Here is an 18,986-nt window from a genome sequence, read left to right as displayed (position 1 = left end):
TTATTTGTTGTTGGATTAATCTGAAGTTCACTGTGTAAATGCAATTGTGGATATGGCGATGAAACATTTGAAACCATTTACTTGTGCGTTTTGCCAACGTGAGCATTATTCTTTGGACAGCTTGAAAACCCATGTTAACAGACATCTAATTAAATATGTGCGGGCTCGTAGATACAAAAGTATGTTTTGCCAGAAAAGTTTGTCAAACAGTGGTGAGCTGAAAAGACATGTGAATAACCACTGGAAGCTATGGTGTCAATGTAATAACTGCTTGAACATCAAAGAGACACAGATATGTTTTGGTGAAAACAGTGTTCTTGGGTACCACATCAGAACTAACACTAAAGAGAAACTTCTTCAGTGTGAGCACTGCGAGAAATGTTTTGCTTACAGATCTGCCCTTGTGAGCCACATGAGAACTCACACTAAAGAAAAACCCTTTCAATGTGATTATTGTAAGAAATGTTTTGCTCTAACAGGTGGTCTTGTGCACCACATCAGAACTCACACCAAAGAGAAACCATTTCAGTGTGAATATTGTCAGAAGTATTTTACTGATAACTCTACTCTAAAAAGACATATCAGAACTCACACCAAAGATAAACCATTTCGGTGTGAGCACTGTCAGAAATGTTTTACACAAAAACCTAGCCTTGTGTACCACATCAGAACTCACACCAAGGAGAAACCTTTTCAGTGTGAATATTGTCAGAAATGTTTTGCTGATAGAAGTGGCCTTGTGTGCCACATCAGAACTCATACCAAAGAGAAACCTTATCAGTGTGAGCACTGTCAGAAATGTTTTGCAAAGTCTGGTATTCTTAAACAACACATTAGAACTCACACCAAAGAGAAACCATTTCAATGTGAGCACTGTCAGAAATGTTTTACTGGTAGAAATATCCTTTTGCGCCACATTAGAACTCACACCAAAGAGAAACCTTTTCAGTGTGAGCACTGTCAGAAATGTTTCACTCAAAAAGGTAACCTTGTGCGCCACATCAAATCTCACATGGGTGAGAAACCCTTTCAGTGTGAGCACTGTCAGAAATGTTTCACTCAAAATGGTAGCCTTGTGCTCCACATGAAATCCCACACGGGAGAAAAACCCTTTCAGTGTGAGCACTGTCAGAAATATTTTACTCGCAGTAGTGAACTTGTGCTCCACATCAGATCTCACACTGGAGAGAAACCCTTTCAGTGTAAGCACTGTCAGAAATGTTTTACTCGCAGTGGTGACCTTGTGCGCCACATCAGATCTCACACTGGAGAGGAACCCTTTCAGTGTGAGCACTGTCAGAAATGTTTTACTCTCAAGGGTAACCTTGTGCAACACATCAAGTCTCACACTGGGGAGAAACCCTTTAAGTGTGCGTACTGTCAGAAATGTTTTACTCTCAAGGGTAACCTTGTGCAACACATCAAGTCTCACACTGGGGAGAAACCCTTTCAGTGTGAGCACTGTCAGAAATGTTTTACTCACAAAGGTGACCTTGTGCGCCACATCAGATCTCACACTGGAGAGAAACCCTTTAAGTGCGAGCATTGTCAGAAATGTTTTGCTAAAAAAATCAGTCTTTTACGACATTATGAAATACATACCATCCTTGGCTAGTATGTGCTCTGAGGGAATTTGTTCAGAGAGGTAATTTGAAAATCCACATCAGAACTCACACAAAATACATGTACTAATTATGATAATACTCACACTAATAGTTGTTGTACTTAAAAAGTGTGTGACCAAATTTTCAGCCTCATCCTTCTCAATTTACTCAAATGCAGATTTGGAATCAAGTGAAAGTTGATATTTTTCTCATAACTCCAGTGTTGTGAAATGTTGGGCCTGAAATGTGTTTTGTTTAGGCAGTATGAACAAAAACGTGGTAGTGAGGTGGTACACCAACATGAAAGTCATCCACTGGTCTATGGGCCACTGTGATACACAATTTTGCTTATGATAGAATCCAAACAGATGAAGCAATTGAAACCAAAACATGGAATTTATTTTTTGGGTTGAGGTAGAAAACACAATGTTTTATAATCAGCTAGACCACTTTTAATGTTTCCAGTTCAAATTATGTGATCCACGTTTGGGCAAAAACTTCAGGGTGGGGTGGGGCTGGGGTACATGAGAGTTGATGTTTTTTCATGTTAATTATATATGCGTTGATATATACATGTGCCTTCAGAAAATAAGTTAGGGTAAAAAATCAGATTCCATCCTTGGAAAGATATGTTTTCAGTATTCAGATGTTAGCAAAGTTAACTATGCTATAGCTATGTTAGGGGTCATCCATATTTTTCGGCATCTTTGCTTACGCACAAAGCGTGCATAACTTTTTACCCCGCTCCCCTGGAGTTATGCACAAATAAAATGGCGAAAAATTTCCCATGAGTACTACTGATAAATAGATATCCAAATACTCTGTACTGGTGTATATGAAGTTCTAAACTTGTCCGACGGCGAACCCGCTAAAAATCCACTAATAATTATATGGTAAGGTTGATTTGTTAAATCCTGGATTAATGTTTTACTGATTGTTTTGAAAAATATTGAGAAACGTCCTTTCTTAAACCATATTTTCATGAAAACATGAGCACTCAATAAATCAAAATGCAGCCAGAATCTGGACTAATATGACTGACAATGCACCTCAAATTAGTTGCACATCCTAGTCGTATTTCCAACAGAAACCTCTCGGTATCACATCAAAGGGGAAAATATTATTGGTATAATGTATAACTTTAGGCTTCATGTCTTTTATCACCTAATAGTGACAATCTACATACATTCAACAGTTTCAGGATGGACGTCTCTTTGCTTCCATTGATCATCCTCCAGGATAGGAAACGCTCTTTATGTAGGCATATAGTATGAAATTAATTAAGCAGATATGACCGCTGTGCATAATAGACTCAAAATTAAATATTGAAGAGAAAATCGCTGTTGGTATACCGTATTATAATAATGTTACGGTATAACGAATTGAAACAATTTATTAGGTTAATTGGTTATTAAGATATGAACAAAATATTGGAAAATACCATAAAATAAATCACCATTTTTATTACGCACACACACCAATTTTTTTTACCCCTTCCCCCCTCTTACACATGCTTTGTGCATAACTTAAAATGGTGAAAATTATGGATGGCCCCTTAGGGAAGTTGACTAGGCTATAGTTATGTTATGACAGTTGAATAGACTACAGCTATGTTTGGAAATTTGACTAGCCCAAACTAGGCTACAGCTATGTTATGAAAGTTGACTAGGCTACAGCTATGTTGGGAAATTTGACTAGCCCAAACTAGGCTACAGCTATGTTATGAAAGTTGACTAGGCTACAGCTATGTTTGGAAATATGACTAGCCCAAACTAGGCTACAGCTATGTTATGAAAGTTGACTAGGCTACAGTTATGTTATGAAAGTTGACTAGGCTACAGCTATGTTTGGAAATTTGACTAGCCCAAACTAGGCTACAGTTATGTTATGAAAGTTGATTAGGCTACAGCTATGTTTGGAAATTTGACTAGCCCAAACTAGGCTACAGTTATGTTATGAAAGCTGACTAGGCTACAGCTGTTTGGAAATTTGATTAGCGCAAACTAGGCTACAGTTATGTTATGAAAGTTAACTAGGCTACAGCTATGTTTGGAAATTTGATTAGCCCAAACTAGGCTACAGTTATGTTATGAAAGTTGACTGGGCTACAGCTATGTTTAGAAGTTTGATTAGCCCAAACTAGGCTACAGTTATGTTATGAAAGTTGACTAGGCTACAGCTATGTTTAGAAGTTTGATTAGCCCAAACTAGGCTACAGTTACAGTTATGTTATGAAAGTTGACTAGGCTACAGCTATGTTTGGAAATTTGACTAGCCCAAACTAGGCTACAGTTATGTTATGAAAGCTGACTAGGCTACAGCTGTTTGGAAATTTGATTAGCCCAAACTAGGCTACAGTTATGTTATGAAAGTTGACTAGGCTACAGCTATGTTTGGAAATTTGATTAGCCCAAACTAGGCTACAGTTATGTTATGAAAGTTGACTAGGCTACAGCTATGTTTGGAAATTTGATTAGCCCAAACTAGGCTACAGTTATGTTATGAAAGTTAATGTTTGGAAATTTGATTAGCCCAAACTAGGCTACAGTTATGTTATGAAAGTTGACTAGGCTACAGCTATGTTTAGAAGTTTGATTAGCCCAAACTAGGCTACAGTTATGTTATGAAAGTTGACTAGGCTACAGCTATGTTTAGAAGTTTGATTAGCCCAAACTAGGCTACAGTTATGTTATGAAAGTTGACTAGGCTACAGTTATGTTTGGAAATTTGATTAGTCCAAACTTATCACATGCCTGAAAAGACAAAAACAAATCAAGTGATTAAATGTAATCATAGAATCACTCCCCATTTGATTCAGCTCTGGGGTATTACTTTTGATCAGAAATATTAGTTTTATAATATTTTACTATGTTTACTATAGTGTATTTTGTTCGAAATATCCCATTCTGGTGGCAATTTTGGATGCCATCTTGAATTGAGAAGAATTATACTAATGATACCAAATGGGTACAGATTTGGTGGCCATTTTGAAAATTTATATAGTGTTTCAGCATATGCAACATATAAATGCTATTATAATGGTAACTCTCTAAAAAAAGAGTAATATACACAAACAGCCCCTTAGAGCATAAGATTAAAAACATTGAAATTGTGATATTAAACTTCAGCTGAAACTTAATACGTTTATTATATTAGATACCATAATACATTGGAGTGCTGGGAAAAGGTTAAAGGGCATTGGACCTCGACTATTGTCTGAAATAGGTAACGGAATTAATTATTGATCTCCTCCTAACTGCATAGTGTGGAATCAGTGAGCATATCAACACCTGTACAACAATTAAGGTTACTCCAAACAGTTGTGGAATGTATAATTAGAGAATAAAGGTATATGTTTTTAGCCGCTGGAGTGCATCTATCGTCACATATAACAAGGGCGACATCATTATTTTAAGTAGTTTTACGCCAAAAATAATGATGTCGCCTGCGTTATATGAGACGATAGATGCAAGACAGCGGCTAAAAACAATACCTTTATTCTCATTCTTAAACACTTCAATTCAAATAAAAATATCATACAATTTTAATCAAATTAAATCCTACATTTTGCAAGGAATCCCGTTGTTGCTGTGCGCCTCCGATTGGTCCAAATAGCGAGTACGCGTATCGCGTCAACGCACACGCGCTGCCCCGTGTGATATTGTGTCATATCACATGGGTTAAGCTGCAATAAGATTGCAGGAACATTCTCAAGTGTTTAAGAATGATGGTTGTTATACATGTTATTAAAATATAAAGATTTAATTACCATGTGTATAAAGTGTGTAAGATAAAGACATTAATGAAGTTGAATTTGGTAGCTATTTCCACTATGTTGTGTGTATCTGTGTTCTTTTGGAAACTTTTCTCTTGATTTATTTGGGCAATTCCGAGCAAGCGTGCCCAAATTGTCAAGTATGTCATTTTAGTCTCATATCGTTATATTTTCTGAAAAAATACTTTTTCCTGTGGAAATGGTGTTCAATGTTAGAAAAAACATCCTAATTTGCATAAATTTGCATATTCTTGACTGAAAGCAGCAAAACTATAAACACAGCAGCTGCTCTGCACTGTATAATTTTGGAAAAAAAGAGGTCTACAAGTAACTCAAAATATAAACACCAGAAATTTTCATATTTTATAATATATATCTTGTCAGCATTGTTTGACTACCAATTTTACGATTAAAAGCATCATTCCGCAACGCCTTTTAAAGTATCATAGCACTGCAATTTTGAAATAAGGTTGATTTTCATCGAAACTAGAAGGCAAAACAAATTTATTCATCCCTATCTAATGAAGCAAAAATAATTTTCAAAAAGTCTAATTTGTGGTGGTAACAACCAATTTAAGTTGCATCATTCCGCAATGTTGCGGAATTTTGCATAATTCATTATGTATCAGTTTGAATATAATTTTGGGTTAAAACATTATACAGTGGAAACTCATTATAACAAAGTTGTCAGGGACAGAGAAATTACTTCTTTATATCCAAATTTCGTTATATCAGGGTTGTATAAAAACAATAAATAACAAAAGAATTTTGGATCTTGGATCTGGAAAAATACTTCTTTATAACAGGTTTTTTCTTGTATCAGATTTCGTTATAATGAGGTTTTACTGTAAAATGTATTGCACATTACTATCTTTACAGTAATTGATGTTTTAGCGCTGCCTGAACCATTATAAGTGACATTTCCCCCTCAAACCCCCTTGCATCATTCTGCAACGCGATAAGGATTCATGGATTGCAAGAATTGTTTAAATTTATGATAAAATAAAAACAGTGATGACTGTTTCTTAACCCTAACCCGCCTGAATACTGCAAAATACTACTTGATATATGCGCTGTTCGTGCATGCATCCCACGTGGTGTGATGACGCAATCGCCCTAAGTGATATATGGGCACGGTTTCGCTGGTTGTAGCGAAGCCCAAGACCCGTGGCAAAGTGTGTCGCCGATCGAGTGCTTGGCATGCGAGGGGTCTCGGTTCGAATCCCACCCAGAGCAAACAACTTCTTTCCTTCTTTTCTCTCTTTATTCTTTCCTTCTTTCCTTCCCGTCGCCAAAAAGCCCTTAGGCGGTTAGGGTTAATGATAGATGGCGATAGTTGTTATGTTACATCCTATGACTGACATTCAGTGCTAAATTTCACTTCCAATAATTTTAGACTAGCAGAATGGTGACATATTACTTTCGAAATGTGGCCTTGCAATATAAATTATCGGATAAAAATAAAGCAGTGATAAATATTGATATTTGTCAGCTAACATAATGAGCTAAGTATATAAGACACAATTTTCTCAAATGCATCGATCATTCCGAAATGCTCATTGCATCATTCCTCTACGTGACCTAGTGTGGCATAAAGAGACGATGCCCAAGATATATGCAAATTAGGAAATTAGGGTGGTTTGGAAAAGTTTCTCCTACCTTAATCATTCACATACCAAAAACGTTTACCATTATGCTATTCATCTTGTGTTGATAATACATGTACATGTTTAGCTGCTGCAGTAAAGAGAAACTCGTACGAAGGCATTTTGAATCATTCCGTAACGCTTGGAATTGCCCATATTCTTGGTGTAATTTCTTGCTCAAAATCCAAGATTTACCTTGTAAAGCGCAATGGTGCCTATCGACCGCACCTCTTTTGTGCTTGTCGGAAAGATACACATTTTCGAGCCATATTAAAGCAATTTCTGTAAAAATTGTACTTTTAGTATTTGTTTTTATTCAATTTACCTGAAGAGCCTACGGCAAAAACTTGTTTGTGAATCTCTGTTGAAAAAGTTAATTTTCTAGAAATAAATGTCAATTTGAACATCGTGTTGAAACGTACTTCATTTATTTATCTTTGTGTTATTAAAGACAATTCTATATGAACTTATTACTTTACTTTAAATTTATATACACATTCAGCTATGTGGCACACTAGTTGCATAGCCCCTAAGTACATACACAAATAGGGCAAATACATGTAGGTCATGGGGCCCCACAGTCTTAAATGATAAAAATAATTAAGTGGCATCCCATGGCCCATATGTGGACTTGTACACTTTACAGTGTAGGCATATAAACTTTTACTTTTAAGTATGAAACTGTATGCAGTAATGTAGGTATAATTGGGTTGAACTAAAGGGTTACTGTGCATTTTCTCTTTACCCGCTGCAAAATAGTCAGTGCATGCCTATGAATTGAACTCATTACTATTGTCCCCCCTGACTATTTTGCTGTCAGGGCCCTTTAAATCCGCCATTGCTTAGGTGATATATAATTATGATAGCCAAATATCGCCTAAAGTGGTATATGAAGTCAGAGTGGCAACTTCAGGTGTTATACAACATTTTTATGTTTTCTATGTTCAGAATATTTAAATTCAAATTCAGGGGAGATTGAATCAAAAGTTAGCTTCACCATCAGTTGCCAAGTATCATCTAAATCAACATCGTTTTTGCTGTTTAAATTCTACTTAAAGTGCAAAATCTTATACTGTCTTTTCACCCGGCCACATGCATGATGGGTAAAGCCAGTGGCATAACTTTGGGCCAGGGTGCCTGGGGCGAAAGTGAATCGGGTGCCCCTAACCAAGGATGTGCATAGTCCGACGTGTAGGACAGTGGCGTAGCTAGGGGTACATAATGGACACCCCTCCCCAATTTTTAAATTAAAATTCAGTGGAGAGCCTACTATAAGCCCAAAATCTTATACTGTCCTTTCAACTGGACACATGCATGGTTGGGTAAAGCGATCGAGCCACTGCTTTATAGCAGCTGAACTAGTGTAGTTTGTCGCTCATAGTATAAATGGTTTTGTTTGTGATATGAATGAGTTTTCATGATGGTAACTTAATACATTTTTGTAAAACAAAATAGTCTTTAGCCTTATTTTAATATTCATGATTTTGGTCAAATTTTAATGTTAAATGTTATTCTTTGCGAATTATGACATTTTCTGATAATTTTAAGCCGAAATAGGTTAAATTTAAGAAAACCACTGAGCCGCTAAACTGTGGAGCTCTATGGGTGTATTGGCCAATAAATTCTGGGATCCTGGAAACACTAAATTTGACTGTAATTAAAGCACTTCAGGCTTAGTCCTTCGCAAGGTATTTTAGTACACCATTTGGCATTATAATCATGCAAAAATTCAGAAATTAGGAAAAAAAGGGTTTTGATGTGGAGCAAATCACACATGGCTTTCTGACTAAGAATGCAAGTAAATATCAGGAGGCCACTCGATGCGACTTGCTACGCATCCGCATCCAAGAACAGTGTTGAAAATCGGTAATTTCAAAAATTGGGTGCTTTTGAAACAAGAATTGTCTTTAAAATAGACAAAGTTCACGGATCAGGTGTATAATTTGTTCAACTTTCAATTTTCATATCATAACCTACTGCACTAATTTGACAAAAGTGATTTGAGGCATAATGATATCTACATCTTGACTCTGGAAATAATTTTTTTTAAAACATCAGTTTGCATATAGGTTTTTAAGCCAGGGAACAAATTTGGCATTTTTAGCACTTTGATTTATTATTCTTGGTGTTCTACAGGTCCAGATTGACACATTCTGTGTCTATATCACATCCATGATGCCCATAAAACTTATATATTAACTTGCCATGCAGCTAGAAACTCTAGAAATATGCAGTAGCCTAAATATGCAAAAGGAACCAGTTGATTGTATCCGTCAAACAAGATAAGCTTTAAAACAAGTACCACTCTCATATTCAATTATAACTTGCAGATAAAGTTTTGATAAGATAATTAATAAATTCATCATGAACACAGTGGGACATCATGAGCAGTAAACCAGCTTTGAGAAACCTTATCCCTTACGTAAATAATTGTAATAACCTTGCTCACCAATCAGTTAAGCATATTATAATCATGTGATGGCTGGTAGCCAACTGCAAGCATGCTTATAGAAAAAAGGCTAAAAAAGGTCCCGGCAGCCACTGTCTCATTACAAGATTAGATGGGGTAAATAGTCTTTGTCATGTGGGGCAGGATTAGGAAAAGGCATACTAACGATGAGATACCAGGAATTATTTCCTGGCCTCTTAAAGGGGAATATTGGAAGGTTATCTTTCCCTGGGAATAATCTGACAGCAGACTAGATCATGGCCAGAGGGTAACATGAATAGGTTTCTTTCACCTTGAAGGCAAGGATAGTCTTGCAAATATGGGCTAACTTTCCCCTAGGCCATCCAATATGCCATGAACTAGTAGGACTACAACTGGTATATCTACTGGTCAGTTTTAATACTTCTTCTATTTCCACATCTGTTATTTTTATGTGCGCCTTTAACCACAGGGTTGGTAGGCTACGTTAGCTATTCAAGACACGGGGTATGTAAGGGATAAACTGTGCATACATGTATGAGGTGTGCAGGTTCAAGCCATTAATGTTCACATGCATGAACAAAAACAACACACATTAGGGGTACCTTACTGGTTGCCTTCAAAGTTAAATAGTGAGTGGTGAAATCAGCCAAATTTAATGTTTGTCACTCTTGTGTAAGAAAATTAATGTTTTCCTTCTATAGCCATATAATGACTTATCTTTTGTATGACATATTGAAAGTTATAACGTGCTGAAATGCTACTCTTTTGGTGTCAACCTAAATCCTTTCATAACCTCCCAAACCTCCCCCTTCCCAACCAGTCAGTGTTGGGTACTAGTGCTAGGCGCACTTGAGCAACATCACATTATTCAACATTGTTTGGTGAATAGTACAAATTTAAACAGCATGCTATAGAAGTATACTCAACATCACAAATTCTCAACAAACCCAAATTGTGATTACCCCAGGCAGATCCTGCCCAAACATATGTGCCAATTTTCAAAAAAATGACAAAAAATCACTATACGCCACTATGGAATACAGCCGACGATATATTGAAAGTTATAACGTGCTGAAATGGCACTTTTTTGGTGTCAACCTAAATCCTTTCATAACCTCCCAAACCTCCCCCTTCCCAACCAGTCAATGTTGGGTACTAGTGCTAGGCGCACTTGAGCAACATCACATTTAATATTCAACATTGTTTGGTGAAATAGGGTGGGGGCACTACCCTGATGAAAGCGTCCCAAGACATATAATTATAATAGATTCCATAATACATTGGAGCATTGGGAAAAGTTTAAAGGGCATTGGACCTTAACTAGGTCCGAAATAGGTAACGGAATTAAGTATTATTGATCTTCTCCTAACTGCATAATGTGGTGGAAAGTATAATATAGCATATACAACACCTAAACTTGCAATAAGGAGAAGGCAATACACCCTCACCATGTTTTTTGGCACAGGAATTTTTCAGGGTAAAAATTATGAAATGTTTACCACCTGAATTTTTCATTAAAATATTGTGAGTTAATCGTTTGCTGTCTTTTTATTTGGCTAATTTTGACCGTCCAATACATGTATTAGCTAGGACTTATCATTTCTTATTTTATCAATATTTCAATCTGATCTCACTTCATGAATGAAATGCCATGTTTGATTTGCTCCACAGTGACACCCTGAATTTTTCTTGAATTTCTACTTTTTGCATGATTGTAATGCCAAAATACCATGTGAAAGACTAAGCCTGCAGTGCTTTAATTATAGTAAAATTTAGGATTTTATATTAAATATGGAGATCTCCAGTTTTATTCAGAGTTCACCGATTGAGTGCTTGTTAAGGGCTGTGCAATAATTATGAGCCCTGGGGAGGGTAAAATTGGGGGAGAAATTTTTGGCTAACGGGAAGGGGGGGAAAGCAATTTTTGGCAAGCCGAGAAGGGGGGCAAGCAATTGAATATATGAATACAAAAGCCACCCAAGTCCATACTTTGACCAAATTGAGTTAAGCATGGGAAAGTGTTGCTATACATAGGCCTGTCATATGTATGAAAGAACAACTCAAATTCATCCTCTGTGTCTATTGAGCATGTGAAAATAGCATGTATGAAAGAATCAACCCAAGTCCATGATTTGAGTCTTGTAACACGCTCATTGAAATCCAGTATGTATAAAAGTCCACTTGTAACACATTCATTGCTGGAGAGTGACTTTTGGAAAAGAAAATGGGTTTAATCAAGGAAAGTGTGTGGTTTATATTGTATGGCAGAATGCTTATTAACATTATACATAACAGTGTGCTTTATTTTGTATTATCTTACTAATGGTAGTCACATTCCAACATTATTGTCTTAGTATATGATTAAAAAAACCACCCAAGTCCAGAATTTAAAATGAACCCCACGAAGTCCCTGAGATGCTAATCGTCCTACCTAATACAGTTTAACCCACCCATTTGCACGCATACAACTTACCATATTGACCAGGTAAATCTAACTGAAGGAATTAAAATGATACACAGGTGTTTTTGTTTTCAAAATCACTTCCCATGGACTTCTGTGGGTTTTGGATTCATGTATTCAATTGTTGGCACACATTCTTGGGGCACCTTTTAAATAAAACGCTCTAAAAAGGCTTAGGAAAACCGTACAGAAACGCTTAAATATGTAAATTTTCCTGCTTGCTGCGCTCGCAACATGTATATCTAGACCATTTAAAGTTTGCAAATTGGGATACCAAAAATTTGCCATGTGCTGGCGGGGGGAGATTTTTTGATCGGGCGAGGGGGCAAGCAATTTTTGCTAGCCGAGAGGGGGGGGCAAGCGATTTTTGGCGAGCCGTTTGGTAATTTTCCCCCCCCCCCCCCTTGGGGCTCATAATTATTGCACAGCCCCTAAGACGTCTTGTGAATGTCAGCTGATGTGTAATTATCTCATTCAATCATGTGACGTATATTATATTGTGTGTATATCGCTATTCGTCATATGTCTTATAATATGTGCCCCAGCTGCATGATGCTCTAAGCAATAATACGTGTAAAACGATCGGTGAGCTAATACACGCATTGTAGGCACTGGAATATAATAGCAATTTTCTTCCTTTTACCTCATTTGTTTGGCTTGAAATTTTAGAAAAGACAATGTGATAACTAAATTTAAATAGGAATCTATTCTTTATGCAAATCACACATTATTGCTTTAAGTGTATTATAATATATGAAAATCTCCACAAGCCAATTTTGCCTTTCGCAATCTCATAGCCCTGGCCCTATATGGTAGAAATTTCAATTGAATAAAGGCAGCTTTCAAAAATATTGTAACATTGCATCTTCTGAAGAGGACGCCTCAATGTTTTTCAAATTCTGCTTTAAAATATAAAGGGTGCAAATATGAAGGGTGATTATATAATATACCCTTATCACCCCTGCGTACAACTCTTAATCTAACAAATGTGACCTAATTAAATTTCAGTTCTGTTTCAAGCCGCTAAGGAATGCAACAAGTAATATAATATCAAGCATTTTGCTGTTTTAATGTTTCAGGTAGTTTGATCCACTGATATACATATCTGCAGTTGAACATCAATAAAAGAAGAGCCCGGACTGAGACAGGATTGTGGTCTGGTAGTACCTGCTGTTCCACTCAAGGACATCTGCTAGCATTGACTTCCATGGTGGGTTTGTGGTGTACACATATCTTTATATGTTGTTGGCCGGGTTAATCTGAAGCTCACTGCAAATACAATTGCCAGTAGATATGGCGATGAAACATTTCAAACCATTTTCTTGTGCATTTTGCAAACTCAAGCATTATTCTTTGGACAACTTGAAAACACATGTAAACAGACATCTTATTAAATATGTGCGGGCTCGTAGATACAAAAGTATGTTTTGCCAGAAAAGTTTGTCAAACAGTGGTGAGCTGAAAGGACATGTGAATAAACACTGGAAGCTATGGTGTCAATATAATAACTGCTTGAACATCAAAGAGACACCTAATCAGTGTGATTATTATGGGAAATTGTTTGCTTATAAAAGTGGTCTCACACACCACATCAGAACACACACCAAAGAGAAATTTTTGCAATGTGAGCACTGTCAGAAATGTTTTTCTCGAAATGGTCACCTTGTGCGCCACATCAAATCTCACACTGGAGAGAAACCCTTTCAGTGTAAGCAATGTCAGAAATGTTTCACTGAAAAGGGTAACCTTGTGTGTCACATGAAATCTCACACAGGAGAGAAACCCTTCCAGTGTGAGCATTGTCAGAAATGTTTTACACAAAAAGCTAGCCTCATCTACCACATTAGAACTCACACCAAAGAGAAACCCTTTCAGTGTGAGCAATGTCAGAAATGTTTTTCTCGAAATAGTCACCTTGTGAGCCACATCAAATCTCACACTGGAGAGAAACCCTTTCAGTGTAAGCAATGTCAGAAATGTTTCACTGAAAATTGTAACCTTGTGTGCCACATGAAATCTCACACTGGAGAGAAACCCTTTCAGTGTGAGCATTGTCAGAAATGTTTTACACAAAAAGCTAGCCTTGTCTGCCACATAAGAACTCACACTAAAGAGAAACCCTTTCATTGTGAGCACTGTCAGAAATGTTTTACACAAAAAGCTAGCCTTGTCTACCACATTAGAACTCACACTAAAGAGAAACCCTTTCAGTGTGAGCAATGTCAGAAATGTTTTTCTCGAAAAAGTTACCTTGTGAGTCACATCAAATCTCACACTGGAGAGAAACCCTATCAGTGTAAGCAATGTCAGAAATGTTTCACTGAAAATTGTAACCTTGTGTGCCACATGAAATCTCACACTGGAGAGAAACCCTTTCAGTGTGAGCATTGTCAGAAATGTTATACACAAAAAGCTAACCTTGTGTGCCACATGAAATCTCACACTGGAGAGAAACCCTTTCAGTGTGAGCATTGTCAGAAATGTTTTACACAAAAAGCTATCCTTGTCTGCCACATAAGAACTCACACTAAAGAGAAACCCTTTCAGTGTGAGCACTGTCAGAAATGTTTTTCTCTAAATAGTTACCTTGTGAGCCACATCAGAACTCACACTGGAGAGAAGCCCTTTCAGTGTGAGCACTGTCAGAAATGTTTTGCACAAAAAGCTGGCCTCGTCTACCACATTAGAACTCACACCAAAGAGAAACCTTTTCAGTGTGAGCACTGTCAGAAATGTTTTGCTAGCAATAGCAGTCTTTTACGACATATAAAAACACATACCAAATAGGTATTTTGGCTAATGTGCACTGAGAGAATTGATTTGTTCAAAGAAGTAATTTGAAAATTCACATCAGAACTCACGCAAATTACATGTAGTCACACCTTTTTGTGATAATACTCAAACTGATAGTTTTGGCACTTTAAAAGTGTGTAACCCAAGTTTCAGCCTCGTCTTCCCCATTATACTCCAATGCAGATTTGGTAACTGGTGAAAGCTCATATTTTTCTTATATCTCAAGTGTTATGAAATGTTAGGCCTGAAATGTTTTGTTTAGGCGATATGAACAAAAAACATTGTAGTATGGTGGTATGCCACTCCGAATGTTGTGCACTGTTCTATGGGCCACTGTGATACACAGTTTTGCTTATGATAGCATCCAAAAAGATGAAGCAATTTAAACCAAAACTTGGAATATAAGAATGCTCCAGTTGAGGTTGAAAACGCCATGTGTTAATAATCAGATGACTACTTTTAATGATTCCATTTCAAATTATGTGACCCAAGTTTGATCAAATACTTCAGGGTTGGGGTGCTTGTGTATGAAATTCTTTGAGAGTTGATGTATTTTTGTGTTAATAAGCCAAATCGGCATTCAAATTTGCCATGCATTGTGGGACAGTTTTTGCAGTTTTGGTTCTCTTTGCCCTCTGACTTATTAGGAAAATAGGTCTTTGTGCAAATAAAATATTATTTGAAATGTTTTAAGGGATGGGGTATGAACGTTTGGACAGTATTTATTGTGGGACATTAGAGCACCTCGGACATATCGAATTGCATTCTGAATACGAAGAATGTCCTTCTGATATCAAATAATTTTGATTTTTGGAAATTCGCAATGTAATACATATTTTATGGCAAATGATTAAAAATTGAAATTTTTGATATTTAACAGTACTCGAAGTTAATTTTATAAATCTGATGCTTTATACTTAAAGTGTATGTAGGTGGGATGAAAAGCCAACGATCAATTGAAAATTTTGACCTTTCATATTGAAGATATGGATTTTTCCCCAAAACACACCCCAAAAAATAGGTCTTTTTGGGAAAAAAATCCATATCTTCAATATGAAAGGTCAAAATTTTCAATTGATCATCGGCTTTTTCACCCAGCTACATACACTTTAAGAATATATCATTAGATTTATAAAATTTACTTCGAGGACTGTTATATATCAAAAATGTGAAAATATCAAATTGTAATAATTTGTCATAAAATTTGTATCATATCGTGAATTTCAAAAAATGAAAATTATTTGATATCAGAAAGAGATTCTTCGTATTCAGAATGCAATTCAATGTCTGATGTGCTCTCATGTCCCACAAAAAATACTGTCGAAATGCTCAAAACGCTCAATCCAGATCCCTATAGAATAAAATTGTTTAAAAATATGAATATTTCATAAATCAATTATTTAAAATATTGTTGATGATAACATTATTGCAATAATAAATGAATGAATAATAATTACAGCAATTTTCCTGATATGTCAGAGCTCAAAGTGTCCCAAAACTGCTCTCAAAAACCTATAATGCCGATTGGGCTTTAAGCACATCACAAGTCCCCCTCACCATTTTGTCATAATATCGTAAGGTCAAATTTTGTACCTATAAATAATAACTGTTTACTAAGTGTTGTGTGAAAATGGGTGAATGATCCCCATAAATGGAAGACAAAAGCAGGCATGAGAATTTACGGTTTTTGCCGGAAATCCGGCTTTTTGGCCTCAAAATTTGTGGTCTTTGAGTTCAATGTGAATTTTAAATAAAATTTGGAGGTGGGGGGGGGAGGGGGTAAGGTCTGACCTCTGATTCCACGCTAAAGCCTGAAAAAGTATCCTTTCAGATGCCCAAAATATCACCATCGGCGAGGTATTTTTAAAAAGTTCGCTAGTGGTTCCAGACCTGTTGAAGCTCATTTTATGATATATGCCCCCGCCATGGGCACTGCGCCCCCTGGACTCCCGAAGAACAACTCACTGCGCTTGCAATTAATTTCCTGCTTTTTCAACTAAAGCCATTCTCATGCCTGCAAAAAGGAGATTCTCGATCTGGCAGCATGCATGAATGGGAATTAAACAAGACATATAAATATTGCTTAAAGTTCTGTATTAAATTCTTTCTTTCATGTCATGCCAGTTCGAGGCTCTCCATGCATCATGGTGGAACCGTGCAATAGGCGAATAGGGCAGTTTTTGTCTTCCATTTGTGCTCATTTAGCCATGAAGTCATGAAAATATTTCATTTTCACACAACACTCAGTAAACAGAAATATAATGATTTCTAAGTTAGTTTTATTGGTACAAAATTTTACCTTACGATGTTACGATGAAATGTTGAGAGAGGGACTTATTTCTTGTGATGTGTTTATATGCGAAGCTGTACCTCAGATTCAGATCAAGTAAAAGGTTGCAGCAACCATTCTTGGAAACAAATTTTCGGTATTTAGATGTTAGGAAAGTGGACTATGTTACCATGGCTACAGCTATGTTAGGAAAGTTGACTAGGCTAAAGTCACTTCACAAAGTGACTGAAAGTGACAATGCTAGGTTATGGAAAATGACTAGGCTACAGCTTTGTTAGGAAATATGACAAGGCCAAAACTTAACTGCACTTTCCAAACTGTTCACATGCCTGAAAAGACAAAAGACAAATCAAATGATTAATAATAATAATAATATAATAATAAAGGAGGGATTTATAAGCGCCCATTGTAAGCAAGCAAGCCACTGAGCGCTGTACAGGCAACATGATAAAAAGCGAATTTAAACAATAAAATTTAACCCTATGAGAACTATTATACCTGCCAATTGGCCAAAAAGAAGTTTTCATTATCAATTGGCCCAATCAGCAACATTGTTAGAATAATTCACCACACAAAAATTAAAATTAATTAAAGTGAAGGTATCATGTAATTGACCAATCAGAGGCAATGTTAGATCAGCAGGTAGTACTCAGGGGGTTAAATGTAATCATAGAATCACACTCCTCATTTGATTCAGCTCTGGGTATTACTTTTGATCACAAATATTAATTTTATAATATTTTATTATATTTGTTATAGTGTATTTCGTTGGAAATGGCCCATTCTGGTGGCCATTTTGGATGCCATCTTGAATTGGAAATAATATGTACAAATAAAACCAAATGAGTACAGATTTGGTAGCCATTTTGAAAAGTTACATGTTTCACCTGAACTTTTTTTGAAGGTCTTGGCATATATAATATGAAAATGCATTTAGTAACTCTAAAGAGTCATAGAGTATAATAGTAAAAACATTGAAATTTACTATATACTAACTTATAATATGTAGTTAATAAGTTAAGATTTTCATAAATTAATAGTTGTATCCACCTTTAATTACTATGTATAAATAATAGTGTGTAAGATAAAGACATTAATGAAGTTTAATTAAGTATCCTTTTTGACTATTTTGTGTGTATGTCTGACAGCTTCTGCATTGTATATACATGTAGGCTTTGTATATATATATAATTTATGTTATTTTGGAAACTTTTTTGGTGTAGTTTCTTGCTTCAAAATTCACTTTGTAAAACATGATAGTGCATGATACGTATTTTTGCGCCTTATTTACGCATTTATGAATTTTTTAAAATTGTAGTTTTAGTATCATTTTTATTCATTTCACCAGAAGATCCTACAGCGAAAACTTGTTCATGAATCTCTGTAGCAAAAGTTAATTTCTGGAAATAAATCATGTCAACTTGAACATCGTGTTGAAACTCATTTATTTATATTAAGATGAATTTTTACTTTAAATTTATATACACTTTCAGGTACTTGAAATGATGTTCTGCAGTTCTGTCATCAAATTGTGCTTTTTCCAAAATGGCACTTTTATATTAAAATTGTCTTAGGTGATCTATACAAAGTCAAACATCACCTAAAGTGGTATGTTAAGTCAGTTAGTACCTCAGGTTTAAAAAAAATATATATGACATAATACCACAGAGGTCTGTATACACAAGAGCCAAACCACTGTACATGTTCACATAACCGCCTCAACTCATTTGCATAATTTTGGAGGTGGGCTGATCGTATTCTGATTCGTCGAACATCTAATTTGTATACTTTTGGAGGAATTTTGGATACCTCCATATTTGGACTTACCTAATTAATTATTAATACCACTATGTTGTTTGCATAGTGACGTCATTAGAACTGGTCGTTTGGTCAAAGATCCAACAAACAAACATTTCCACTTTTCTTTCCATTCCTGTTATGTTGTGAAATACCATATACCTGACGTGTTAGTCCAATATGATAGGA

The 18,986-nt window shown here is 36.0% G+C and overlaps 2 protein-coding genes across 8 annotated transcripts in view; both read left to right on the top strand.

The window, feature by feature from the left end:
* Window positions 1–18,986, top strand: part of LOC140157181 (uncharacterized) — a 130,591-nt gene that overhangs the window by 72,271 nt on the left and 39,334 nt on the right. For 6 of the 7 annotated variants that reach the window (XM_072180289.1, XM_072180288.1, XM_072180286.1 and 3 more), the window contains one exon: window positions 12,997–16,507. In XM_072180289.1, the coding sequence (XP_072036390.1) occupies window positions 13,211–14,704 (1,494 nt within the window). In that variant the 5' untranslated portion in view covers window positions 12,997–13,210 and the 3' untranslated portion in view covers window positions 14,705–16,507. Of the gene's footprint in view, window positions 1–12,996; window positions 16,508–18,986 lie in introns of those variants that run through there. The other variant, XR_011859644.1, reaches the window with a different exon arrangement.
* On the top strand, window positions 4–1,772 carry LOC140157179 (uncharacterized). The gene has a single exon (XM_072180282.1). The coding sequence runs from the start codon at window positions 53–55 to the stop codon at window positions 1,613–1,615; it is 1,563 nt and encodes a 520-aa protein (XP_072036383.1). The 5' UTR covers window positions 4–52; the 3' UTR covers window positions 1,616–1,772.

This window comes from Amphiura filiformis, chromosome 7 (genome assembly GCF_039555335.1).
Source record: "Amphiura filiformis chromosome 7, Afil_fr2py, whole genome shotgun sequence".
Taxonomy (NCBI): domain Eukaryota; kingdom Metazoa; phylum Echinodermata; class Ophiuroidea; order Amphilepidida; family Amphiuridae; genus Amphiura; species Amphiura filiformis.
The sequence above is the reverse complement of the archived record's forward strand: the minus strand, read 5'-3'. Positions and strand labels throughout refer to the sequence as shown.

Bases quoted from the DNA above. Each gene is read 5' to 3' on its own strand.
- LOC140157179 (XM_072180282.1), top strand. From the start codon at position 53: ATGGCGATGAAACATTTGAAACCATTTACTTGTGCGTTTTGCCAACGT.